The sequence below is a fragment of the Chiloscyllium plagiosum genome, unplaced genomic scaffold, assembly GCF_037043375.1.
Source record: "Chiloscyllium plagiosum isolate Xiang-an unplaced genomic scaffold, Cpla_swu_hap1 HiC_scaffold_21, whole genome shotgun sequence".
In the NCBI taxonomy this organism is placed as follows: domain Eukaryota; kingdom Metazoa; phylum Chordata; class Chondrichthyes; order Orectolobiformes; family Hemiscylliidae; genus Chiloscyllium; species Chiloscyllium plagiosum.
In genome coordinates, this window is record NW_028270159.1 from 5569996 (window position 1) to 5596461 (window position 26466).

Here is a 26466-nt window from a genome sequence, read left to right on the forward strand (position 1 = left end):
AAGTGAGGAGTCTATTAATCTTGGTTTGTGTGAATGACGAATGAGGGGACAAACTCAACTTGAACTCTGGTAGAGAAACCAACTTGGCTTTTCTTCCTTCAGCCAGGTACAGAGTTGAGAATTTAGAGTTGGACGCTGTTAACCTCATGGGGTTATGGGGATCTTTTGTTCAGGGTGAGTTTGAATCTGTCTGTGAGGTGGGCATTGGGGGTTATTACAGGGTTGGTACCTGAGCCACAGTTGCTGAATGTTTTCTTTTGCCTCTCCTCACTTCCCTCTTCTCTGTTCCTGAGCAGATTTCCACCCGGTTGCGATTCTTTGACCCTCAGTTGAAGGAGCGGTCAGAGCAGGAGTTGCATGTGGAGCCAGATTGGATTAAACACCTCCGACAAATTGAAAATCAGTTGAAGGTGAGACTGCACATGTGCCCTGTCTGGGGGTGGGCTCCTCTCTCTCTCACTGCCTGGCAGTACCTGCTCATGCTTTTATTTTTGCCTTTTGCTTTTCTCTCTCTCTCCCTCCAGGACGGTGCACTTGTTTGTAGGTCGGGCAGAACTACGCCTCAGCCTTTCTGTTCCAGCACTCCCAGTTCAGAGTATGACCAGGTCAGCCAGTCAGATGGGCAAGTCGCAGGCTCTCATGAGGAGGCCTTGGGCATGGACAATCCACTGATGACATCTTTCACTGCAGACACAGGGATGCCAGGAATGGCCGGAGTGCAGCTCATGCCACCAGGTACCTGAAAGGCACAAGGCTGTGCCCGCTTTCCCCACCCTTTACCCTCCAGCATTTAAAATAGAATTAAATCACAACAACAGAAAGCAGGTCATTCAGCCCATTAGATGGATGCTAGTATTTGCGAACTCTACATGAGTGACTACCAAACCAATTGACATATCCTTTGATTCTTCTCTCCTTTGGGCTGGTCAAGCTTTCCCTTAAATGCATCTTTTTGAGGAAGTGACAGATGATTGATTAGGGCAGGACAGTGGATGTTATCCAAATGGATTTTACTAAAGCATTTGACAAGGTCCCTCATGGTAGACTGGTTCAGAGGATTAACTCGCGTGGGATCCATGGTGAGTTGGTTACAATATTGGCTTGGTTATAAAAGACAGAGGACAGTTATAGAGGGGTGTTTTTTCTGACTGGAGGTCTGTGACTAGTTGCATTCCACAAGGCTCAGTGCTGAGATCGCTCTTTATATATGAACGATTTGGATGAAAATGTAGGTGGTCTGATTAAGTTTGCAGATGTCATGAAAATTGTTGGAGTTATGGATAATGAGAAAGGTTGTCAAAAGATACCACAGAATATAGATCATTTGAAAAGTTGGGCAGAGAAATGGCAGATAGTGTTTAAGCCAAACAAGTGTGAGATAATGCAGTTTGGGAAGTCAAATGCAAGAGGAAAGTGGACAGTAACTGTCAGAACCTGTGGGAACATTGATATAGGAGGGATCTTGGGGTGCAAGTCCATTGCTCCCTGAAAGTGGCAACACAAGGCAATGGCATGCTTGCCTTCATCAGTCAGGGCATTGAATATACAAGTCATGTTGTAGCTGTATAAAACTTTAGTTAGGCCACATTTGTTGTAGTGTGCAGTTCTGGTCAACACACTAGGAAGAATATGGAGATTTTGGAGAAGATGTAAAAGAGGATTAGCAGAATGTTGCCTGGATTAGAGTGTATTAGCTGTAAGGAGAGGTTGGACAAACTTGGACTGTTTCTCTGGAGTGTTGGAGACTGAGGGGCAAACTGATAGAAGTGTATTAAATTGAGAGGCATGGATGTAATGGATAGTTGGGAGTCTTTTTCGCAGGGTGGAAATATCAAATACTAAAGGGTGTAGGTTTAAAGTGAGGGGGAAGATTTAAAGCAGATATGTGAAACAAAGGGTTTTTATGCAAAGGATGGTCGGTGCCTGGAACGTGCTGCCAGGAGCGGTGGTGTAAGCAAATACAATAACAACGCTTAACAGGCATTTAGGCAGGCAGATGGGATTGCAATTTTTGAGAAGTTTTGTACTTAGGTTGTAAGTTTGCTTGCTGAGCTGGTAGGTTTGCTCTCAGACGTTTCGTCACCATGCGAGGTAACATCATCAGTGAGCGTCCGGTAAAGTGCTGGTGTTCTGTCCCGCTTTCTATTTATGTGTCTTGGCCTGTTATGCTGGGTGATATCATTTCCAGTTCTTTTTCTCAGAGGTTGGTAAATGGGGTGCAAATCGACGTGTTTATTGATGGAGTTCTGGTTTGAATGCCAGGCCTCGAGGAATTTCCATGTGTATCTCTGTTTAGCTGTCCTAGGATTGATGTGTTGTCCTAGTCAAAGTGGTGTCCTCCATCTGTGTGTAAGAATACTGGTCATGTCTTTTGGTGGCTAGTTGGTGTTTGCGTATCCTGGTGGCTAATTTCCTGCCTGTCTGTTCCGATGTAGTGTTAGTTGCAATCCTTGCAGGGTATTTTGTAAATTACATTTGTTTTTCTGGTTGTTGGTACAGGTCCTTTAGGTTCATCAGGAGCTGTTTCAGTGTGTTGGTAGGTTTGTGGGCTACCATGATGCCGAGAGGTTGGAGTAGCCTGGTAGTCATCTGGCAGATGGGATTAGTTTAGAATGGCATTATGGTTGGCACAGAAATTGTGGCTGAAGGGCCTGTTCCTGTACTATGTTCTATGATAAAATGCTTTCTGGAGTTTCCTACTCAAATGAATGACTCCATTACAAAGTTGTGGTGGATCATTGACTCTGTGCCAGGATCTATGCTTGCCTTGTGCTCTATGTGAATTATTTGGCACTCCTTCAAAGCTTCTGGGTTGAGGTACTGGCCAAATGATACTGGGCTATGCTTTGAAAAATATTGCTGTTACAGCATGGGAGTCGATCACTTGGCCAACCAGTAAATTTACCATCCACACAATCCAATCATGGTTCTCAAGTCCCTTCAACCTCTTTCATTTCTCCCAATCTAGTCTTAAGGAGGGAACTCGAGTTTATTCAAGGCAGCAGACAGCCTGGTTGCTGGTGGTGAAGCAGTTAAAGTTTGGCTGCATGAGAGGCCAGAATTAAAGGAGCGCAGTATCCTTGGAGGCTTGTGGGACTGGAGGAGATTAGAGATGAAGGAGGTTGAGGACAAGTTGTGAATTTTAAAAGTGAGGCATTCTTAGACAACTACCAAATGCAATGAAGTAGAAAGTTTAAAATAAAAGTCAGTAAAGTAATTAAAAATTAAAGTAACTTTAAACAAAAAGAAATGGGAACGTGTTTAGAAAACTGTTAGCCCCATGTAAGATGAGTGAGGTATTGGTGGTTTATCGGTATTGTCACTGGATTGGTAATCCAGAGACTCAGGCTAGTATCTGTGGCATACGTTGAAATTTCACCTAAGTACCTGGTGGAATTTAAATCATAAAATCTGGAATTAAAAGCTAATGGTGACAATGTAACTGTCGTAGTAAACACCAATCTATTTCACAAATGTACTTTAGGAAGGAAATCACTTCTGTTTACTTGGTTTGGCTCAGACCCACAACAGCTGACACTTTACTGCTGTCTGAAAAAGCTTAAAAAGTCAATCTTAAGGACAGAGAGAGAGAGAGAGAGAGAGACAGGAAACCAATGCCACACCCATACAAAAATGGTCCTCACAGACAAAGGGATAATGTGATTTTTAGGCTTTCCTAAACTTGGCCTCTGATCCTAGAGGGCAAGGGCAGCATGACCAGGTAAACAACATCATGTTCCCCTCCATACTGCACATAAATGCTGGCCTTGTCATTCCTTTCCTCAGAACTTTCAGCAACAAGACTGGAGGTTTCTCTACAGTTGTGCAGGGATATATTTGGATGTAAAGTGTGCTGCCATTTCAATTAAGTAGCTTGAGTTTATTGCAAGTTGCTCCGTGCATGAGGCTTCAACTTAAAATTAGGGCCCGGTTGTACCGAGGATGATTTCAGAGTTGAGTGGAGACCTGAATTCTCCACCCAGTCCTGCTTTATCATCCCCCACTACTGCCAAAATAAAACTGTGGATGCTTGAACAACTGGGTAGCAATTAAATATTTCAAAACTTGAGATTGATGATTTTTTGGGGGAGCTAGAGTTAAGGTTTCATACCAGCTGTGATTTCACAGAATGACAACAGGCCAGGGGGCTGAATGGCCTCCTCCTTTTCTTATGCAACAGGTTTGCGAAGGGGCTGACTGTCCATGGCTTGTACCTTTTGCTCCTTCCTGTTTCCTGTGCATGTGCTTGGTTTCCTTACAGCCCCTCCTCACGCCGTATTGGATGGCAGGCCAACAGCAGCCCCTCCCCTCCAGCCGATGATGGACAGTGGAATCCCCATGTACTCACCCACCCAAGCCTCGCCTGGCTTCCCAGGACAGTCTCCCCACTCTGCCTTCAAGCAGCCTTTTGAGCCAGCTAAAGGCCCCCTTTCTACAGCCCCACCTGGATCGCCCCTGGGGCTCCCCTCAGAGATTCTGCAGACTGTGCCGGAGCAACAGGTGCCTGAGAACACAGGTTTGTACGCAGGATGGCAACCATGGATAGGACGGGGTGGGGGGTGAGTGGGATAGGGGTGGATTGCTGGGTTGAACCCCTGATGCATGTCTTAACTTTATTCACCCGCTTGAATCTCTAAACAAGTTCACCAAATTTGTGCTACTTTGGAAGAGAGAGTGCATTTGTCTAGCGTGTTTTGCCATCTCTGGACATCCCCAAATGCTTCACAGCCAATCAAGTTCTTTTTGAAATATAGCTACTCTTGTGATTGTTATTGGAGCATGTCTTGTGTCTCACTGTGCCCATCACTGCACTGGTCACAAGATGACTTTTAATACTTTAACCAGTTGTCAATATGAATAGTTATACATTTTATCCATATTAGGTGCAGTAGTTCTTAAAAAAAAATTCAGTTTCTTTAATGAGCAACAAAATTATTGACTTAATGTGAAAACAACACTGAACAAAGATGCAGAGCTAATTAATATAGTTTGAAATAGGAAAGTATAACCATATGCTCTTTTAAATAGCCCAATGCTTATGAGCATGCAACGGTGAAAAAATAAATGTTTTTAAAAAAGATTTTCATGTGAAATTAATGCTGGAAAAGAAAAGACAATATTGTTATTTCTTGAAGGGAAGGTGATAGGTGGTAAAATGTTGAAGGTAGCTGTCAGTGAGCATCCTGGCACACTGAGGTGTCACTGCACACAGCCAGTTGTCATTGGGACTTTTGCAGATGTTGTTCCTTCAGGAACTGTCAAGAAATTACAAGCTTTTCAGGAGATCAGCTGTGTTAGTTATACAAATCTCATGCTGAATTCTCCAAAAGGATTTTCTCAGCAAGGCAGACGAGGACCTTGGTACCTTCTTGGACTTTACCCCAGCTGAGCTCAAGTAATATCCAAACTAAATTTGATTACTGACAGCCATAAACCATTTCCAGTGAACAAGTCCAACCAGTTAACTTAAGCCATGTGAATTCCAAAAAAGCGCTTTCAACAAGTCCCAATGTCCTTTTAGTGATCCCTTTAAAAATGATCAGGTTCAGCTATTCCAAGGCTATCCACAGTCCACAATTTCCTTAACATGAATCAGCAACAAAAACATAATGAATTGTCTTCATAACATGATGTAGGAATTGCAGCAGCCAATTTCCAGACAGCATGATTCCATCAACAGCATTGTGATAATGACCATTTGATGATGTTTTTGAGGGGTATTCCATGTAATCCCTCCCTCCATTACTTTTTAATTAATTAGGTGGGGCATTGGTTGATACAGGGCTAAGCAGAGAAAGCAAGCAATGGGTTTTGTTTGGGATTGATATGGGGTTCTGAGCAGTAGAATTGGGTTGGAGTTGACAATACATGAAAGTCAATGGGTTTAGTTTTGGTCTTGATACAGGCCAATGTGCTAGAGTGTTAGTTTGGGATTGCTTTAGCGAAGAGCTGGTATGCTTATGATCAACTGCCATCATACAGTGTAGACTTCCATTGTAACTTACAAAAAGAAGTTGGGGGGGAGAAATTCATTTTTCCTTGCTATGTACTAATTTGTTTTTTCCCTTTGTCCCCCACACTCTCCAGAATGTAATTCCGTCAATCATCAGATGTCTCCTAAAAGATCCAGCTTTGGGGAAAGTGGACATCAGGATTTCTATGATCACATGGTCAAAATGGTAATGCTGGCTGGATTCATCTCCAAAGTTACCTATAGGTTTAAAAAGTATTGGGCAATTTGCCAATTCTTTCTTTCAGTCAGGTCAGTGTTGAGTGGACATTATCTTGGTAGACCGTCCTCTGGTGCTCATTGGCCAGTTGACAGTCATTAGGTCTTTTACAGTGCTAAATTGGTGTATTGGTGAGGCATCTACAGTGTTGGAATCCTTGCAGGGTGTGAGATATGGTCACTCATCTGTTTAACACCCCCCTCCACCCCTGCCTCCCTGCTGATAGACTGCTCTCCACAGTGCATTGTGGAAGCTGGCCTCTTGTACCCACCCCCTCCCTCTGCAATGAGCCCACCCCTGCAGGTGGGCGTCAGTATTGCACTCTCTGCATCCTCCTGATGTTGGACTCTGAGAGGTGACCCAAGTGTTAAAAGATAATCTCTGGATTGCATGTGAGTGGTACAAGCTCCTTGTGCAAGACTGACTTCCCCCAAGTTGTGTGCTCCTTCACCACTCCATCTTGGCCACATTGCTATTCCAGCTGATGTCCTGGCCCCAGTGCCCCCCTCAGTGGGATGATCTATTGAGTAGGTGACCTCAACTGAATTAGGTTGTTCAGGACACATTACACATAGGTCTGGACCTCATTCAGTGTTCTTGCGTGTATTTTCCAAACTGTGCTTCACCAAATTCTGTGTTTTAGCTGCTGCAGTCTGTTTGAAACTGTTGCTTTTTTACTTAAGGATGAGTGAGCTGATCCTTGATCACAGGCTGCAGTTGGCCCCATGCCACCAGTAGCAGGTTCCTGTTGTGGGATCGGTTTACTGCTGGCTGTACCAACAAGTGCAAGTGGTTGGCTGGATTCCTGATCATCCCTGCTATCATTTGGACTCACTAATGATGCACGTGATTCATCCCTGTCTGAAATTCCAGAGGGAGAAGATTCATTTCCTTCGTCTGCTCCTGTATCTCTGAGAGGCATTAACTTTGCTGGATTAAATTCAGAGCCAAGTGGCTATTCTTTGTTGGAGTCTTGGTACATAGTATCAGAATCCAACTGCAGAATGTATCACAGCTGAAGCCCCCTCAATCACCCATCCCCTTCCTCCACCGCGCCCCCCCATTCCCCCCATGTTAGGCTTTTAGACTTGTGGCTTCCCTGGAGCAGAGTAAGGTGATAGAATCCACAGGGTAAGCTCCTGCTCAAGGAGAACACCTGACACTTTCTTTAGCAAGTTTTATAATGAGACTCTAACAAACTGCACAGTGAGTGTAAGTGCTTTCATTTGAACTGTAGCAAGGCTGAGGTTTTATTATCACAGTAATAAAAATTTGACAAACACAATGCTGAAAATTTGTGCTGGCATTTCAGCCTGGCCTGCATGGTGTGTACTGCACTGACTGACTATGAAGGTGAGCCTGTTAAATTGTTTGTGCAACAGCATGTGGTTAACACAGCTGAACATTTGTGTCTGAACCAGGCTTCTGGAAGAAGATCGAGGTCAACGTCTCAGTCGTCTTTGCACATGGTACGCAATACCTGATGCCTCTGTGTCAGGGTCCTTGTGCTTTCCTTTCCCATTCTTAACTATTACTCATCTGGTGGTGGGGCAGTGTGGTCAATGCTTTCCCTCCCTCCATCTGTACCCTCTTCCATCCCCATCCCACTCTGCCTCCTGCTTTCTGCCATCCAATCATTAACTCTTGTAGCCTCGATCCACTTGCTAACAATCTTTGCACGGGTGTTGGATCGCAGAGTGGGTTTGCATCTTGTTGTTGCGTGTTTCCTGCAGGTAGGGGGCTGGAGGCGGTGTACAGCAAAACCTGAACTTCCCCAGATGTGTCTCCCCTCATTGAGGGGAAAATGTGAGCTTTTGCAGACTGCTCGTCAGTAGACTGGATCAAAGTATATGTGGGTGTTTGCTCCTCAGTTTTATTTAGGACTAAGAGGAAAAGCTTTGGAATTGTTACCCCTATCACTTCTCTCCATCCTTGGATGTGTTACTCAGTGACATGCTGCAGATATTCCCTCCATTGTGAAATCTGCCATGATGAGGGCTTTAGCAAAATAGGCCGAAAATCACTTCTCCCTAACTTTCCCCCCTTAACTGAAAGGGAAGCTGCTCGTGACTGTGTTGTGGGTTATTTAGGTAGTTACTTGCCTATATTTCATACAAATAGAGGGAGGTCATTTGACACCTTGAATCTGTTCTGCCATGCAGTTTGATCTTGGCTGATCTGGATCTCAACTCTATTTAACTTTGGTTAACTTATCTTAGCTGAAAATGTGTTGCAGGAAAAGCGCAGCAGGCCAGGCAGCATCCAAGGAACAGGAGAATCGACATTTCGGGCATAAGCCCTTCTTCACTTATCTTACCCAATAAAATTCTATCAGTCTCAGTCTAGAGGTTTTCAACTGGTCTTGAGATTAGATTTGGTTGGGACTTTGAAGGTGCTGTGGTGTTGGGGAAGCAGGTCATTATCATTACATTCATGGGAATCTTTAAGATATGCTGAGACACATCAGCGCAAGCATTTCCTTTGGCCTTGCAACCCAGAGTGCAGTATTGCTGCTCCTGAGGTGTTTGCCAGTCACTGGTACACCCGGTTTATGCCATCATACAGAGTGGGTTACTGGTATTTGATTGGCGAATGAGAGGGGGGGCGTTTCAGTTTGGAGGAATTGTTACCAAGGGCTCAAACTGTACTTGTCTGCGATGGTTTCATGTTAGAATCCTCTGTTTCAGCCCTATGGGAGACGCTCGCGAACTACCTCTGAGTCATCTGTCCACAGCATGGGCCGAGAGAGGCATCCCTCTGCAGCTAACCAGTCAACGCTTCCACCTCCATCAGAGACCATTGCCAACACAGCTCCGGAAACAAAAAAAGAACCCAGACGGAAGGAACCAGAGACCAAAAAGGTAGAGGGAGGTTTGAAGGATTGCTGCATCTCTTTCTCTAGTGCTCTGTCTCTCTTTCTGTCTCGCTGCCTCTCTCGCTGCTTGTGTGTCTCTCTATCTCTCTCGCTGCTTGTCTCTCTCTCTGCTTGTCTCTCTCTCTCTCTCTCTCTGCCTCTCTCTCTCTCTGCCTCTCTCTCTCTCTGCCTCTCTCTCTCTCTGCCTCTCTCTCTCGCTGCCTCTCTCTCTCTCGCTGCCTCTCTCTCTCTCGCTGCCTCTCTCTCTCTCTCTCTCGCTGCCTGTCTCTGCCTCTCTCTCTCTCTCGCTGCCTGTCTCTGCCTCTCTCTCTCTCTCGCTGCCTGTCTCTGCCTCTCTCTCTCTCTCGCTGCCTGTCTCTGCCTCTCTCTCTCTCTCGCTGCCTGTCTCTGCCTCTCTCTCTCTCTCGCTGCCTGTATCTCTCTCTCTCTCTCTCTCGCTGCCTGTCTCTCTCTCTTGCTGCCTGTCTCTCTCTCTCTCGCTGCCCCTCTCTCTCCAGCTTGCTGCCTCTGTGTCTCTCTCTCTCGCCGCCTGTCTCTGTGTCTCCCTCCAGTGTGCCCCCTCGCCCTCCCTGTGACACTAGCATTTATCACCCATTATCCTGCAGCTATGATGATTAGGCTCGCACCTTGAACCACTACTGTCCTGTAATATTTGGGCAAATCACAGAATATTAGTACTGGAGCGGAGATGGGCAATAAAACATGGGATATAAGTGCTGAAAATTCTGAAGGCTTTTGATTAAGTAAATAAGGAAAAACTTTGCAGTCGTAGATGAGCCTGTACTGAACGGATGTAAGGCAATTGTGAAAGAAGCTGGGGTCAGGTGAGAATTGTTTTCATTGTTACGGTGATCTGCAGTGTATTCCCTGTCATTCAGATCCCCTATCAGTATATAAGTAATTATATACTGATAGGCTTCACATTTCTTCAGCTATTAGGAAAGAATGCGGATAGTGTGTGACATTAACGAGAGAGCTAAATGGCTGGCACAGGCACATTGGGCTGAATGGTCACCAACCACTATGAAATGCTCTGCTTCCTAGAGCAGTGGAAGGTGATCACATTCCAAATCCAGGTGGGTGTATGAGGATGATTGTATCCATGGATCTGCAATACTCACTGGTCAACTACTGCTACTTACTGGCAGGACAAAGTGAGGACTGCAGATGCTGGAGATCAGAATAGTGTGTGTGTTGCTGGCAGCATCCAAGGAGCAGGAGAATCGACGTTTCGGGCAAAAGCCCTTCATCAGGAATGAGGCTTGTGGGCTGGGGGTGTGCTGAGAGATAAATGGGGGGGCAGGGGGGTGCTGGTTGGGGCTGGTGGCAAGGTAACTGAGAATGCAATAGGTGCATGAAGGTGAGGGAGAAGGTGATAGATCAGAGAGGAAGGTGGAGTGGATAGATGGGAGAGATGATGGACAGGTCAAGAGGGTCGTACTGAGTTGGTAGGCTTTGTATAGTCAGGGGATGATGATGAATTGAGCTTGATGTTGGTGAGGAACCTGCCAGTCAGATGTCCTGGGATTTTCCAATCCAATGTTCCTCGTAAGGGTACAACATAAGATTGGAGTAAAGCTCTCTCTACACTATCCCTATCAAACACTCCCAGGACAGGGACAGGTGAAGGTCCTTCTACATTTGTCCCACCCCCCAGGTATGGTATCAAGAGGTTTTTTTTATTTTACAGGGTGGTTGGTTGAGCTGGCTGCGGCCCAGCAAGAAGACTGAAGCCCATTTACCAGATGACAAAAATAAATCGGTGAGTCACTGGGGATGGTGTTTGTTGGGAGGAGGTTAGAGGGACAGGAGATCTGTGTCCCACCAGTCACAGGTCATATCTAAGTATCCATGTTTCATGCACATTGAAGCAACATCTCTGTAATTGAAATGAGGCTGAGTGTTGGCTCTCTCTGGGTTTTTGTAATTACAGGCTCCCTCCAGGTTTATTACATATAGCAACTCCAACCATCAGCTTTGGTCCAATGTAAGCTGACAGGCCCCAAGTCCCTTTAATCTCTGGGAACAGTCTGACAGCAAAGTTCAGTCATGAACCTACTTCAAGGAGATGAAAGTCAGGATTGGTTTGTTAAGTTTCTTGTAAACTGCAGCAATAAATTCAGGACAGTGCATAACTTATCTTGCTGTTTTTGGCCTATGGAATCATGCTGCCCCTCGTGCTGAGCAGTCACGTTTCTCATATCCTGGATCTTATCCAACAATTCTTCCCTATTTCCAGTCATACTCATCCCCAATCATTGTGGCCTGCTTGCTTTTTGTAATCAGGAAATATTCTTCTTGTGAACAGGCTAGTTTGCTCAAGTGGTATGTTAATGGGTTTCCATTGCCAGTATCATTGAGAATGTTAGAGGACTCTGGGTCTATACTCGATGGAGTTTAAAAGGTTGAGGAGGGATCCAATTAAACTTTACAGAACACTGAATGGCTTGGACTCAGTAGCTGTTGGGAAGATGTTTCCATTGGTCGGAGAGACTAGGACCCGAGGTCACAGCCTTAGAGTAAAGGGAAGACCATTTAGAACAGAGATAAGGAGAAAATTTTCAGCCAGAGTGTGGTAAATCTGTGGAATTCATTGCCACAGAAGGCTGTGGAGGCCAGGTCATTGAGTATATTTAAGATTAAAATAGATAGGTTCTTGAGTATCAAGGGTTATTGCGGAGAAAGTGGGAGAATGGGGTTGAGAAACTTATCAGCCATGATCGAATGGCGGAGCAGACTTGATGGACCGAATGGCCTAATTTCTGCTCCTATGCCTTCTGGTCTAATGGGTCAGTTAGCTTAGTGGGCTGGTAGTGCCCCAGTGAAAGTCAGTGTTCCCGAGGGGGGAATGTTCTGAACTCTTTGCCTCGTCTTTTGTGCACAGATTGTGTGGGATGAGAAGAAGCAACGATGGGTGAATCTGAATGAACCTGAGGAGGAGGTAAGTACCAAGTCCAGATGTGCTCCACCTTCCTGTCTGTTAGTTCTGTTCTTAAGGTCCGCCAGTCACAATATAGCCATGAATTAATTGGCAGTTCTTAATTGCTCTGAGAAGGTGGTGGGGAATTGCCATCTAGCAGTATGCAGGTCTGATACAAACTGACCACCTCAGAAGACAGTTTGGAGGCAATCAAATAAAGATGGCAGGTTTCCTTCCATTTTCTGGATTATAGAGAAGGAAAATTGGCACAGGTTTAGCTCCTGATTACTATCATCATAGGGCATGAGCAGCACAGGGTGGAATTAGCCGTGATGTTTTTTCCCCCCAACTCTGGTTTGATATTCTACCACAATTATTCTTCAGACTGACTGGGGATTAGAATACCTTGGGGTAATCACCCCCGATGGAACCATAACTGGAAAGAAAGCGCAAGAGATGTGTGTGTATTTTTGACAGGGATGGGGGAAGGGAGAGATTGATGTGATGGAGTGTGGGGCCGGGTGTGGTGGTAATAAGGAAAACTGGGAGTGTGGTGAAAATCTGGGAAGAGTGGGATTGTGACAGGTTGTAGGACTGATACTGCGATAATGCTGGAGTATTGGTTTGGCCATCTGAAGGGGGAATGCACACATAGTTTCATGACCTATTGGGCTTATTAGAAGAGGGTGCAAGTCTGAAAGCTGCTTGATTTTTAATTCACTGGAATTGGGTGGGGTTTGGGGAAAGGGGAAAAGGATATGTTGAGGTTCAATATACAGTTTGGTACAGTGCAGAAAGGAATTCCTATCCAGATTCCCAGTGCAGAGCTGGAGTGAACCACTGCCAGGTGTAAGAGTAATGTTGCTTGTGTCATTACAGAGCAAGCCTCTTCCTCCTCCGCCAAGTTTCCCAGTGACAGCCCCTACACCTGCCTCAAGTTCCACTCCTTCAGCCGCACCAGCACCCTCAGGTGGCCCTCCACCTCGGAACAGGTTCTCCATGAAAGCAGGTGAGGTTTTGTGTGTATATCCCTCTGCCTCCTCTTGTTTCTCACCCTCTGTCTTTTGAACTGTAAGGCAGTGGTCTCTGTTGTTTCTGTACAAAGTGTAGAAAAAAGGAACTCCTGCTTCAATAGAGTTTATTGGCACCTCATAATGCAGTGCACTTTATCGGTCAGTGTTGTAATACAGCAAGTATGGCAGCTCAACTGCACACAACAAAGTCCTACATGAAGGAAAGGAATAGATTGATGAGGGCAGAGTGATACATGTTGTTTACATGGGCTTTAATAAAGCCTTTGACAAGGTTCCACATGCTTAGACTGCTTAGTAAAGTTAGATTATCTGGGATTTAGGGAGAGCTTGCCAATTGTATACAAAAATTGGCTTGACAGGAGGAGACAGTGTGGTAGTGGAGAGTTGTTTTTCGGACTGGAGGCCTATGACCAACTGTGTTCCACAGGGATCGTTACTGGGTCCATTTTTGTTTGTCACTGACATAAACAATTTGGATGAGAAAACAGGAGCATGGTTGGTAAGTTTGTCTATGCCACCAAAATTGGCCATATAATGGACAGTGAAGAAGGTTATCTCCGATTACAAAGAGATCTTGATCAGTTGGATCAATGGGCTGACGAGTGGCAGATGGAATTTAATTTGGATAAACGCAAGGTATTGAATTTTTTGTAAAACAACCAAGAGCAGGACTGAAATCGTTAATGGAAGAGCCTGGGTAGTGTTATCAAACAGAGACCTAGTGGGTTCACCTACATAATTCTTTGAAATTTGCATCACATAGACATTGTGGTTAAGGAATTTAGCACACCTGCCTCCGTTGCTCAGACCTTTGAATATAGGAGTTGGGATGTTATGTCGAGGTTGTACAGTTCTGGTCACCCTGTTATAGGAGGAATATTATTAAATTGGAGAGGATTCAGAAAAGATTTACAAGGAAGTTGCCAGGAAATGGAGTTATAAGAGAGACTAGATATGCTGGGATATTTGTCACTGAAGTGTTGGAGATTGAAGGGTGACGTTATAGAAGTTTATAAAATCATGACTGGCTTAGTTGAGGTGAATAACAAAAAGGTCTTTTCCCTAGGGTGGGGGAGTTCAAAACTAGGGGGCATATTTTTAAGGTGAAAGGAGAAAGTTTTAAAAAGGACATGAGGAGCAACTTGTTTTACACAGTGGTTAATGTGTCAAATGAACTTCCAGCAGAAGTGGTAGATGCAGGTACTATTACAACATTTAAAGACATTTGAATAAGTACATGAGTAGGAAAGGTTTGGAGGGATATGGGCCAAGTGCAGGCAAGTGGGACAAATCTGGTTTGGGAACATTGTCATCGTGGACTAGTTGGACAGAATGATCTGTTACTGTGCAGTATGATTCTGTTCAACTAATGTTGCCTGGGACTTGCACATTGGCCAGGGCAGTAGCAGGGGAACTGTTCTGCCATTTAAAAATATCCTTTAGCGCATTTTTAATGTTCTGTTTAAAGCAAGAAATTTCCTCCCACACTGTGTGTGTGTGTGTGTGTGTGTGTCGTGCGCGCATCGGGGAAAATGAAGTAATTCTGCCCTTGAGCCTCTTGTGCTATTCCATTAAATCATTGCTGATCCCTAAATTGGCTTCCTACATTTGATTTGGTTCTGTTACACTTCATACCCACACCAACAAAAACTAAAAACCTTTTGCCTCTCCATAGTCCGTATCCTCTTCTTCCCTACCTATTCATGTCTCTGTCAAGATGCCTCTTAAATATTGTGATTGAATCTACTTCAACCACCTCCCCGATAGCTCATTCCAAGCACTTACCACCCTCACTTTCCCCCTTTACTTTACGCCCATCTGTGGGTTCTTATTAGGGAAGAGGGTTCCAGATTTCAATTTGCCTTTGCGTGACTAGACTCTGCTTGGATTTCAAGAATCTGTGTCATGGGTGTGGTGCTGGAAAAGCACAGTAGGTCAGGCAGCATCAGGAAACTTTTGAATTATAATTTGAATTTAAGAATCTGCCCCCACCCAAAAGAAAGAGAAAATTGTTGTCTTTATCAACCCTGGAAAATCTTTTAATTGTCTTAAATGTGTCAATTAGATCACTTTCAATCTGCTAGACTGAAGGGAATGCACAATTTAGCTTATAATTTAGCTCATTCTTAAGATTTAAAGTAAAAGGAGGAAGGTTTAAAGATGATGTAAGAGGCAATTTCTTTTGCAGAGAGTGTTAAGTGCCTGGAATATGCTGCCAGAGAGGTGGTAGAATCATATGCAGTAGCAACAGATGCGCGAGTAGAGAGATATGGACCATACAGAGGCAGAAGGTTTTTAGTTGAGAAAGGCTTTATGTTTTGGTACAGACTTGGTGGGCCAAAGGGCATGTTTATGTGTTGCGCTTTTGGTTTGTTCTTTTCTCCCCCCCCCCCCCCACTAATATCATTCTGGTGAATCTGTCACATCACAAACAAGGCCATGGTCTCCTTCCTGAGATGTGGTGTCCAGAACTGAACATGGATTTTAACTTTTCCTCGTATGATGTGGCTCCATCGCTAATTGCCCTGGAGAGAGATTAAGGCGATCCAGTTTGGCTCTGATTAGGGTTTGAAGCCTGAAGCATCATTTTCCCCTGTGAAGCTGAAGGAGCCTTTGGCCAATAGTCAGTTCTGCTGTAACACAATAGATCTGTTGTCGTGCAATCCCGTGTTATGAGAAAATCGCACAATGGCCTAATGGGGCCGGAATGACATTATAACCAATAAAGACTTTAAAAGTTCATGCTATAAAAACAATGATCACAACTTGTCAACCGCGTAAATTTGTATTAAAAAAGAAGGACCTATAGTTATTTCTGCATTTCTAAATCTGTCTGTTCCTCTAGTTGCTAAATTACAAGATATTTTAAATCTGTCTCATTGAAAAATGCATCATATGAATCCTCTTTAATTGATGGGCTACATTTTCTCCCGTTCCCGCACACTCATTCTCACAAACATCTGCACACACTATTACACAAACGTTCTCTCATATACATGCTCACATTCTCACATACATACATACTGCACACACTCATTCATACACACATTCTCACTTATACATGCACACTCGCACTCTTGTGTACACACACACTCTAACTCATACTCACGCGTGTGCATTGTCTCTTGTATGCATGCACACTCACCCAAATGTGCGCACATGCACACGCTTGTGCTTGTTCTCTCGTGCACACTGTCATACATGTGCATACATGAACTCTCACACTCACATGCCTGCACAATCTTTCTCAGGCACAAAAGGTCGATATGTGGATGTCCTGAATCCCAGTGGATCACGGCCTGGTGGAGTTCTGATGCCCCCAGTGGACCTGTTTGCCCCCTTGGCACCAATGCCAATCCCTACCAACCTCTTTGTGCCGATGCCAGGTAAGTTGCCTTCCTGTTCCAGCTGGTTGTATTTGTATCAGTCTGTCAGCATTATAAAATATTGTTTCTGTTTTTGCCTTTGGGTCTTCATGCTGTCCAGTGATAGCGAGGTCCCTGATAAAGACAGAGTCTTATTTCTGTAATTCCTGTCAGTACATCTGGAGATTACAAAGCACTTTGTAGCCTTGAAGTACTTTGTTTTCCAGTGAAGTTACTCTTTTAATGTGGGAGATGCAACAGCCAGAACAAGGATTAATAATGGCAGGGTCATCAGGGAACCTCCCTTACCTTTGGGGTAACCCCACAAAACCTTTTGCCTGTACAAGTGAAGGTCATCATGGCATCGGTTTATTATGGTGCCTGAAAGACAGTGTCTACCTAGTCATTGTTAAAGCCATGGAGCAGGACTTGAATGCATGATCTTCTCACTCTGAAGGGAGAGTGTATCACCCACTGACTGATCCTTAGCATCCTTGGAAACTGAGGGGGGAGTGAGAGCATTTGGGAATGGTGAGTCAAGAACAAGATCTTGGCCATGAAATGTGTCTGCAGTGGTAGTCATCTTGATAATAGGCGGAAGTCTTGGTATGTGGAACTTAATGCTGCTGCTTTCTGACTTGGAGGTCACAATGCTATTAACTGAATCAGGTAATCACTGTTTATATGAGAGCAGGTGTCGGCCATTTGGCCTTTCAAGCTTGCTCTACTATACAATAAGATCACAGTTGATCTAATTGTAACCTCAGTTCCACATTTCTGTCTAGTTCTTGTTAGTCGAGTGTCCATCTACTTCTACTTCTATCTTGAAAACTCATTGATTCGGCCTCCACCATTCGAAGCAAGAGAGTTTAGCACTCTTGCCATCTTTAATGGAAGAGCCCTTCCTTTTAAACTTTGTTTTAAAGTTCAGAACAAAACTCAGGAGCCTAATAACGTTAACTTTGTTTCTCTGTTCACATTAGCTGCCAGACCTGCTGAGTTTCTCCAGCAATTCTGTTTTTGTTTCTGATTTCCAGCATCTGCATTCTTTGTTTTATTTTAAATCTGTCCCACCCCTCCCACCACCATTTTATATATTTCCAAAGAAGAGATGTTCTTTCAGCATAGAACCCATCAAGTCACCTCAAGATCTTTTGTGTTTCAAGATGGTCATCTCTTTTTATTCTTAAATCCATTGAATGAAGGTGTAACGTTTCCTCATCCCAGGAATTAATCGAGTAAACCTTCGCTGAACTTTAGAGATGTTATGTTTATGATTTTCCTACCCCTTGGGATCCTTTCAGAATCTAGAAAATTTTAGAAGATTACAACCAATGCAGTAACCATCTCTGTGACAACTTCTTTGCAGATCAAGGTCTATCGGATCCAGGGGACTTGTCAGTCTTCAGTCCCATTAGTATCTTTTTGAGTGATTAAGGTTATTTTAGTACCACCCTTTCGGCTGATTTTTCTGTTATTCTTGGGATTTTACTTTGTTTTGAAGATATACCAAAGTTTTCGTGTTTGTGGTTTGCAGGTGAGGGATCTCAACCTCCTGAAGGAAACCCAGCAGAGATCTCTCAGCCTGTGGAACAGGCAAATCTTGAGGCAACTGCACAGCCCCAGGTATCAGGCTTATGTTCTATAGTCTCTTGTTAAATAGCCAGAAACAGGCCATTCAATGCAACCTGCCTGCATATTTTGAATCAACCTGTTCAAACATGTTAGAACTGGAATGTAGACCTTTTGACCCAGAGTAGCCCAACACTGGGGCACCTCTTTGAGCTGGTCTTTCTGGCCCTCATAAGCCCCCTCACACCCCATCTTCATCTCACCCAAATAGCAAATCCCTCTGTTAATTTCCTCCTTGTTATCCAACTACCTCATTAAGTTTATTGGTACAATTGATCCTTATTTCCCCACGCTCTGGATTCAGACTTGAAATTATCAGTAACAGTGTTATGGAATTAGAATCCCTACAGTGTGGAAACAGGCCATTTGACCCATCAAGTCCATCGACCCTCCGAAGAGCACCCACACAGACCCACCCTCCTACCCTGTCCCAGTAACCCTGCATTTCCCATGGCTAATCCGCCTAACCCACACAATTTTGGACCGTGGGAGGTAACTGGAGCACCCAGAGAAAACTCCACACAGCCGTGCAGGTACCTGGCACTGTGAAGCAGCAGTGCTAACCACTGAGCCACCGAGCTGCCCCAACCTTTATGTCAACAGCTCAGAATTTTGATCTTCCTCACATCTATCAGAGTAGGTTGACAATCTCAGTAACAAGATCCATTTTTAACATGATGTATTATCTTAAGAAGTGATTGGCTATGATGTTGCTCAAGTGTCCGTAATATTGAGAAACGTGACACAGGTGCATTTAATCAACATTTCAAAGATTTTTACAAACAAATGATAATTGAAACATTTTACAAGCGCATTGTTCATAATAGTTTTAGAAAAAAAGCCTGTTTAATTAAAATGGCAGGGTGATAGTGGAGTAGTGGTAATGTCACTGACCAAGTAATCCAGAGGCCTAGACTGATATTGTTGGGACAGGAGTTCAAATCCCACCATGGCAGCTGTTGGAATTTAAATGTAACACAATAAATCTGAAATTGAAAACCCACCTCATTCGCTGATGTCCTTTAGAGAAGGAAGTCTGCCATCATTACTTGGTCTGGCTTAGGTCTGACTCCAGTCCCACAGCAAAGTCTTTAATGCCCTCTGAAATTGTCCAGCAATGAGGGATGGGCCCCAAGTGCTCATTTTTCCTGTGATACAATGAAAGTGTAAAACAAACATATCAAAATGAGTTTGATTGAGCAAAATGCAGAAACGCAGTTTATATCAAATATCTTGTGTTGGTTCTCCTTTTCCAGATATTTAACCCGATACCAAATGCTGATTCTTCACCATCCGAGCCTGTCAGTTTGCTGCATGGAGAGGTAAACTACACCATTGCTAAACCACATTGCCAATTGTATCGATGCTAGAGGTGACTCCTTCCTCTCACAGAGTATCCAGCTGTCTTAACCTTCACTTCTATGCAGTCAGAGACAGGACATTCACCCCTTCAGGCTGCCCTGTCATTCTAGATCACAGCTGATCACGGCACGGTGACACAGTGGTTAGCACTGCTGCCTCACAGCGCCAGAGACCCAGGTTCAATTCCCGCCTCAGGCGACTGACTGTGTGGAGATGGCACATTCTCCCAGTGTCTGCGTGGGTTTCCCCTGGGTGCTCTGGTTTCCTCCCACAGTCCAAAAATGTGCAGGTTAGGTGAATTGGCCATGCTAAATTGCCCATTGTGTTAGGTGCAGGGGTAAATGTAGGGGAATGGGTCTGGGTGGGTGCGCTTCGAAGAGTCGGTGTGGACTTGTTGGGCTGAAGGACCTGTTTCCACACTGTAAGTAATCTAATCTAATCTACCTCAATGCCATTTTCCTCTGCTGTCCCATATCCCTTGATATCATTAGTAATTAAAAATCTATCAATTTCTATCTCACTTAAAGACAGAGCTCCCTTTGTGATAGAGATTTCTCAAGGTTCACCACTTCCTCCTCCTCTCAGTCCTAAATTATTCTGATCTGCTACCTCTGTTTCCTGTTGAATCAATGATCTTAATAAAAGACAATGTTTGTTTAAGTTTGAAGCAGTCTTTTTCCTCTCGTTTTTCTCTCTCCAACTGTCTCCTCACCTGTTCTGGAGTTGACCTGTCTGCTTATTGGGAGGTACACAAACCCAGGCTAGCTTCACCTCGCCACAGTGAATGTTCTTCAGTGCACCTGCCTAGACAGCTAGGGAAGGTATAGAAATAATTAACGCTAAGACCCACTCTGTCATGAATCATCCTGCCTTGAACTGGGATAAGGCATTAGGACAGTGACAGTGATCAGCTAACCATCCAGAAAGAGACAGAGAGCTTGTGCAGCCTGTATCTTCTAAACTGCTTGTGTGCTAAACGGGCCGTGTCATCAGGGAAAATTTGCTGATCCTATAGTTTTCTGTCTCTGAAGTAAACTGGTGTTCTTATGGTGCCTTTAGCTAGAACAGTATCCCAATTTGTTTCACAGTTGGTGAAGTACTCATGAAGTGTAGTTACTGGATTGAATCGGAAAAATGTGACAGCTGATTTATACACAGTAAAATCCCATATTCAGCAGCATGAATGGTGGCCAGGTTTTCTGATTTACCCATGTCGATTGTGGTAACAACTTTGATCAGGATCCTAGGGAGAACTGCCTCAGTTCCCCTTGGGAATAACATCTATGGAATTTGTTCAGCCCACCTGAAAGGGCAGATAGGGCGCCTCTCTTTCAGGAACAGCTCATTCACAAGACTGCAGCTCTGACAGTGCTGTACTCCTACAGTTTTTCATTGGGAATGTTAGCCTGCTTCTAGTGCTGCAATCTCTGACGTTACACATGATGTCATCACCTTCAGTGTGCCCGTCAATGCAAAGACTGTTGCTGTCCCGTTTGGGACATTCACAGCTGGGAGACTAAACTAAGGATGTTCTGAAGTGCTTCAGGGCATCTTGAGTTCAGGTTAGGTGCTATGTAAAGACAAAAGGCTTACAAAATCATGCTGGGTCTAGATAAGGTGAATGGCAGGTGTCTTTTCTCTAGGGTGGGGGATTTCAAAACAAGGGGGCATATTTTTAAGGTGAGAGGAGAAAGGTTTTTAAAAATGACTTGAGGGGCAATTTTAAAAAAATTTAACAGCAGTTTGTGTGTAGACTGAACTTCCAGAGGGAAACGGTGGATGTGGGTAACATTGACTTAAAAGGACATTGAGGTAAGTTCATGAATAAGAAATGCTTGGAGGGCCAAGCACAGGCAGGTAGGACTAGTTTAGTTTGGGATTATGGTTAGCATGGACTGGTTGGACAGGGTCTGTTTCCGTGCTGTACCACTATAAAAGTTCACTTTCCCTGGTAGATTATTGAGGCCACTTTGGTAAACGTTTGTCTGTTTTTCTAGACTGCTGCTCAGCCTGTGCATGGCGGCCCTGCATCAGGAGCCGTTCCATTTTACAACCCTGCACAGTTCCCCCAAGTAAGTACATACTTTTAAATTAAAAATGAAGTTCTCCTTTGCAATACTCTCTTCAAACTGGTGATAAATGTTAATCACATTATGTCAAAAAATGTTGCAAAACAGTTATGAAGCTTTAATCTATCCAACCCCGTGCTGTCCATGTCCTGGGAGACTTTGATAGGAGAACCATCAAACGTAGGAGCAGAACTGGGCCAATCTGCCCACCGAGTCTGCTCCCCCATTCAGTAAAATCGTGCCTGATCTATCCATCCTCAACTCCACTTTCCTGCTTTCTCCCCATACTCCTTGATTCCCCCACTGATTAAAAATCTCAGCCTTAAATATACTTCATCACCCAGACTTGACAGCTCTCTGCAATAAAGATTCACTACCGTCTGAGACGAGAAATTCCTCATCCCTCTCAAATCTATGACCCTTTATTCTGACATTATGTCCTTTGGTCTAGACTCTTTCAAAAGGGGAAGCAACACTTACTGTCAAGTCCTCTAAGAATTTTGGATTCAATGAGGTTTCCCCCCTTCATTCTTCTGTATTTCAAAAAGTACATGGAGTTATGGAGGTCCACAGCACAGAAAAAGGCTCTTTGACTCAACGAGTCTGTGCCAGTCAAAAACAACCACCTAACCCTTTCTCTTCCCATTTTCAGCACTTGCCCATAGCCTTGTCTGACTTAGCATCACAAATGTATATCTAAATACTTAAATGTAATGAGGGTTTCTGCCCCTTAACACCTTACAGGCACAGTGTTTCAGATTCTCATCACCCTCTGGATGAAAAACATTTTCCATACATCTCCTCTAAACCTCCTGTCCCCTACCTTATATTCAAATACTACTTCAATGCTCAGAATTATTTTGCCTCTCCCACCCTTGCAGGTGAGTTCCAGATTTCCACCACTCCTCTTGCCCCTCACCTTAAATGTGCCACCCCCATGCCCTAGTCATTGATTCCTCTACCAAGGAGAGAAGTTTCTTGCCATATACCCTATGTCTCTCAATTTTATATCACAATCAGTTCCCCCCTCCGTCTCCTCTGCTCTGGGGAAAATAACCCCATTCTGTCTAATCTCTCTTCATAACTGAAACCCTCCAGTCCCAGCAGCATGCTGGGAAATCCCCTCTGCACCTCTCTCTAGTGCAATCACATCCCTTCAATAATATGGATTCTAGAACTACACACAATACTCCAGCTGTGGCTTACAGGTCCAGTATACACAACCTTTCCTCATAAGAGACTCTCTTCATCGCCTGCACAATATCTGGTATCAGCCTCGCAAACTTTCTCTGGACTGCCAATGGCAGTACACTTTTCCTCAGATAGGGGGACCAAGGCCATTCACAGTATTCTAGCTGTGGTCTGACTGAAGCTTTGTACATTTTTCTCATAAGCTCCTGACTTTTATACTTCATTCCCTTTGAAATAAAGACCAGTATTTCATTTACCCTCCCAATTACCTAATGAAATTAGATACTAGCTTTTTATGATTCAAGGATGAGAACTCCCAAGTCCCACTGCTGTAGTTTTCTGCAGCCTATCTCCATTTAAATAATATTCAGATCCTCTATTTGTCCTTCGTCCTACCAAAATGCATAATCTCACATTTCCCCACATTATATTCCATCTGCAAAGATTTTGCCTACTAGTTAACCTGTTACTTTCCTTTGCAGATTCTTTGTCATTCTCACCACTTAATTTCCCATCTGTTTTTTTTATATCATCTGCAAACTTGGTGATAATACATTCACCTTCCTCATCTGAGTCATTAATATATATTGTAAATAATTGTTGTTCCAGCACTGATCCCTGTGACGCTCACCAGTTACAGGTTGGAAATACCCTTTATAGTTTGTCAGTGCTCTATCCATTTTAATATACTACCTCCTATATTATCTCCAACACTCAGCTCTTATTAAATTAACCAATCATGTGGCATTTCATTATTCGCCTTCTGAAAATTCAAATGCATTACATCCACTGCTTCCCCTTTATCTATCCTACTTGTTACCTCCTGAGCGTATTCTAATAAATTTGTCTGGTATGATTTCCCCTTCATGATGCCATGCTGACTCTGCTAGATCATACTACGTACTTCTAAATGCACTGCTGAAACATCCTTTACAACAGACTCTAATGTTTTCCTAATAACAAATGTTAAGCTGTAACCTGTTTTGTCACCTTCCTTTTTTAAATATTGCCAGTTTTCCAATCCTCTGGAACTTTTCCAGATGTTTAGGATTCCTGGAAGATTACAGCTAGAGCATCCACTGACTCTATACCCTAACGTTTGTGCGAAGATTTGTAGCTCGGGTGCTCGTTGCTGTGGTTCTGTTCGCCGAGCTGGAAGTTTTTGTTGCAAACGTTTCGTCCCCTGGCTAGGCGACATCATCAGTGCTTGAGAGCCTCCTGCGAAGCGCTTCTTTGATGTTTCCTCCGGTGTTTCATGTGGTCTGTCCCTGCCGCTTCCGGTTGTCAGTTTCAGCTGTCCGCTGTAGTGGTTGGTCTATACCCTAACGTTTTACTGTAGCTGTCCAGGGTGTGTTTGGAGACCAGGTTGTGCTTGACTGTGTCTCTTCTCCCCTCACCACTGACAGCTTCTTGCCCAGTTTCCCCGTTTACTAACCGGTGCTATGACCTCTGCTTTGCAGCCCTCGGCAGGAACGTCCGGCTCTCGACCAGGAAGGTTCGGGCAAAGGAAATATCCAACATTAAACTGAAAGTCTTAGAATGAATTCTGAAATGAATGGAATTTTCAACCCCTTCTGGGGACAGTGCAAGTAATGTGCTGTGATGTTTGCAGTTACAAATTATTAAACTGGAGTGGTGTGTCATTTAAATAGTTCTTGCCCTCCAGAAATGCCAATAATTACAAATTCTTCTGAGGGTGAATTGAAATCTGAAGGAAATGTAATTGTTTATCCCTGGTTTATTGATTAAATAATAAAATCCAGTCTAACAACAGCTGTAGCTACATGACATAAATTACAATGCAACATGATCTAAGAATAAAACACACCCTCCAAAAGTGACTGTAAATGTCAGAGCATCTGTTGCAAGGTGGAATTGGTGTCGACCAGATCCTGGCACATCCACAAAGACGTTCAGCACCAAGTGATTCTTTAATTCTATAACTGTTCCATTTTAAATGAGAAAAGTTTGTTTTGGGATGGGGGGGTGGGGTTAGGTTGGGTTAAGGGCAGAGAAATGCTGGAAGATTGACCCTGATGATTTGTATTTAGATAATATATATAAAAGGCTGCTGTAAGAGTATTGTATAGCCAGACCCATCTGTTGTACATTAATACATTAAAATATCTGGAGGACTGTGTGAATAAATATTAACATGTGCAATATCAATGCTATCTTTCTCTTATTCTGGGAGAAGATCCAACGGACATGGGAGAAGAGAACGTGCAGATGAGCTGGGAGGGGCTTGGCCCCCTTGAAAGATTATGCCCCCTGCACCCTGTCTCTTTCAAACAGTATTCTGAAGTTGCTTTATCCAACTGCAATATTTGAAATCGCCACAGAAATGCAGTGTAATTTGGGAATAATTTTGTACAGAATGAAATCTGATCTCAAAGCCCTCAAATAATGTGATTCTGCCCCCAATATCACTTTATAGTCTTTAACTGTACTGCACCTCTATCCCATGTAGCTTAGTACCCTCTGAACCCCTCATGTAGACTGCACAATATTTCAGATTCAGATTCTTCTCTTGGCTGAGAAGTTTATTTTCTTGTTTTAAGGATGCACACTGTAAATTGTTGAAAGGAAATAAAATATTTTGTGTTCTGGAACATTTTCAACCTCTTGCCCCGTCTGTGTTTTGTTAGTTTTGTTTTAAAACACATTCTTGGCTAGGCTAGTATTTATTCCTATCCCTAATTACACTTAAGATGATGGTGAGCTGTCGTCTTGTACCACTGCAGTCAATTTGGTGTAGAGGCACCAACAGCACAGCTCAGAGGGGAGAATCCAGTTTGGACCTAACAACAGTGAAGGAGCGGTGCTATCGGTATGCTGTGTAGCTTTCAAGGAAACTTGTACACTATGCTATCTGCTGTCCTTGTCTTTCTAGATGGTAGCGAATGCGGTTTTGCTAGTTGCAATTGAGATTGAAGGAGGCTTGGTAAGTTGCTGCAGTGTATCTTGTAGATAGCAAGCACCATTAGCAATGTGTCAGTGGTGGAGGAAGTGAATGGTGAAAGTCTTAGATGCAGCCCTGCTTACATGATTACCTTGACCAGGATGGTGTTGGAGATGCACTCACCCAGGTAAGTGAAGAAAGTTCCACCACAGTCCTGAATTATCACTTGCAGATGATGCCAGGAGAGTTACTCACTGCAGTATTCTTAGCTTCTGACTTGTAGACAAAGTATACATCTGGTCTGGTTAAGAGCTCACAATCACAACTTCATGAAGCTTGCTACCTGTTAAATCCAGTTGCACTGAGTGCTAGTCAACATTTGAACAGGCTTGCAGGCACATCTTTTGCCTCCAGTTCTGCGTGAACTAGATGTGGATGCCAAAGCTAGGAGTGAGTTCTGAGGAGATTCATGGGTAAATGGGAATTTAGATTTGGGGAAAAAACTGAAGTTTAACAAGATATCCGAGGCTAAAAATTGAAGAATAGTCTAATGTTACTGGTTGTAATAGCCCTTGTACCATCATCAGCTGAGATGGAGAACTAGGTGTTTGATTACAAAACTGGCTCGAAAGTAGAAGACAGAGGGTGACGGTGGAGGGTTGGTTTCAGACTGGAGGCCTGTGATCAGTGGAGTGCCACAAGGATTGGTGCTGGGTCCTCTACATTTCATTTACATAAATGGTTTGGATGCGAGCATAAGAGATATAGTTGGTAAGTTTGCAATTGATACCAAAATTGGAGGTGTTGTGGACAGTGAAGAAGGTTACCTCAGATTACAATGGGATCTTGGTCAGATGGGCCAATGGGCTGAGAAGTGGCAGATGGA

General features: G+C 43.8%; 1 protein-coding gene across 6 annotated transcripts in view; it reads left to right on the top strand.

The window, feature by feature from the left end:
- Positions 1–25299, top strand: part of sec16a (SEC16 homolog A, endoplasmic reticulum export factor) — a 78132-nt gene extending 52833 nt beyond the window's left edge. For 2 of the 6 annotated variants that reach the window (XM_043720635.2, XM_043720636.2), the window contains exons 18-31: positions 297–410; positions 525–735; positions 4262–4516; positions 6088–6179; positions 7652–7699; positions 8918–9091; positions 10796–10867; positions 11990–12046; positions 12905–13034; positions 16311–16445; positions 17962–18050; positions 19313–19378; positions 21416–21490; positions 24139–25299. In XM_043720635.2, coding sequence (XP_043576570.2) covers positions 297–410; positions 525–735; positions 4262–4516; positions 6088–6179; positions 7652–7699; positions 8918–9091; positions 10796–10867; positions 11990–12046; positions 12905–13034; positions 16311–16445; positions 17962–18050; positions 19313–19378; positions 21416–21490; positions 24139–24207 — 1587 coding nt within the window. In that variant the 3' untranslated portion in view covers positions 24208–25299. The remainder of the gene's footprint in view (positions 1–296; positions 411–524; positions 736–4261; positions 4517–6087; positions 6180–7651; positions 7700–8917; positions 9092–10795; positions 10868–11989; positions 12047–12904; positions 13035–16310; positions 16446–17961; positions 18051–19312; positions 19379–21415; positions 21491–24138) is intronic. The other 4 variants (XM_087998159.1, XM_087998158.1, XM_087998160.1 and 1 more) reach the window with 4 other exon arrangements.
- Positions 25300–26466: the final 1167 nt, after the last annotated feature.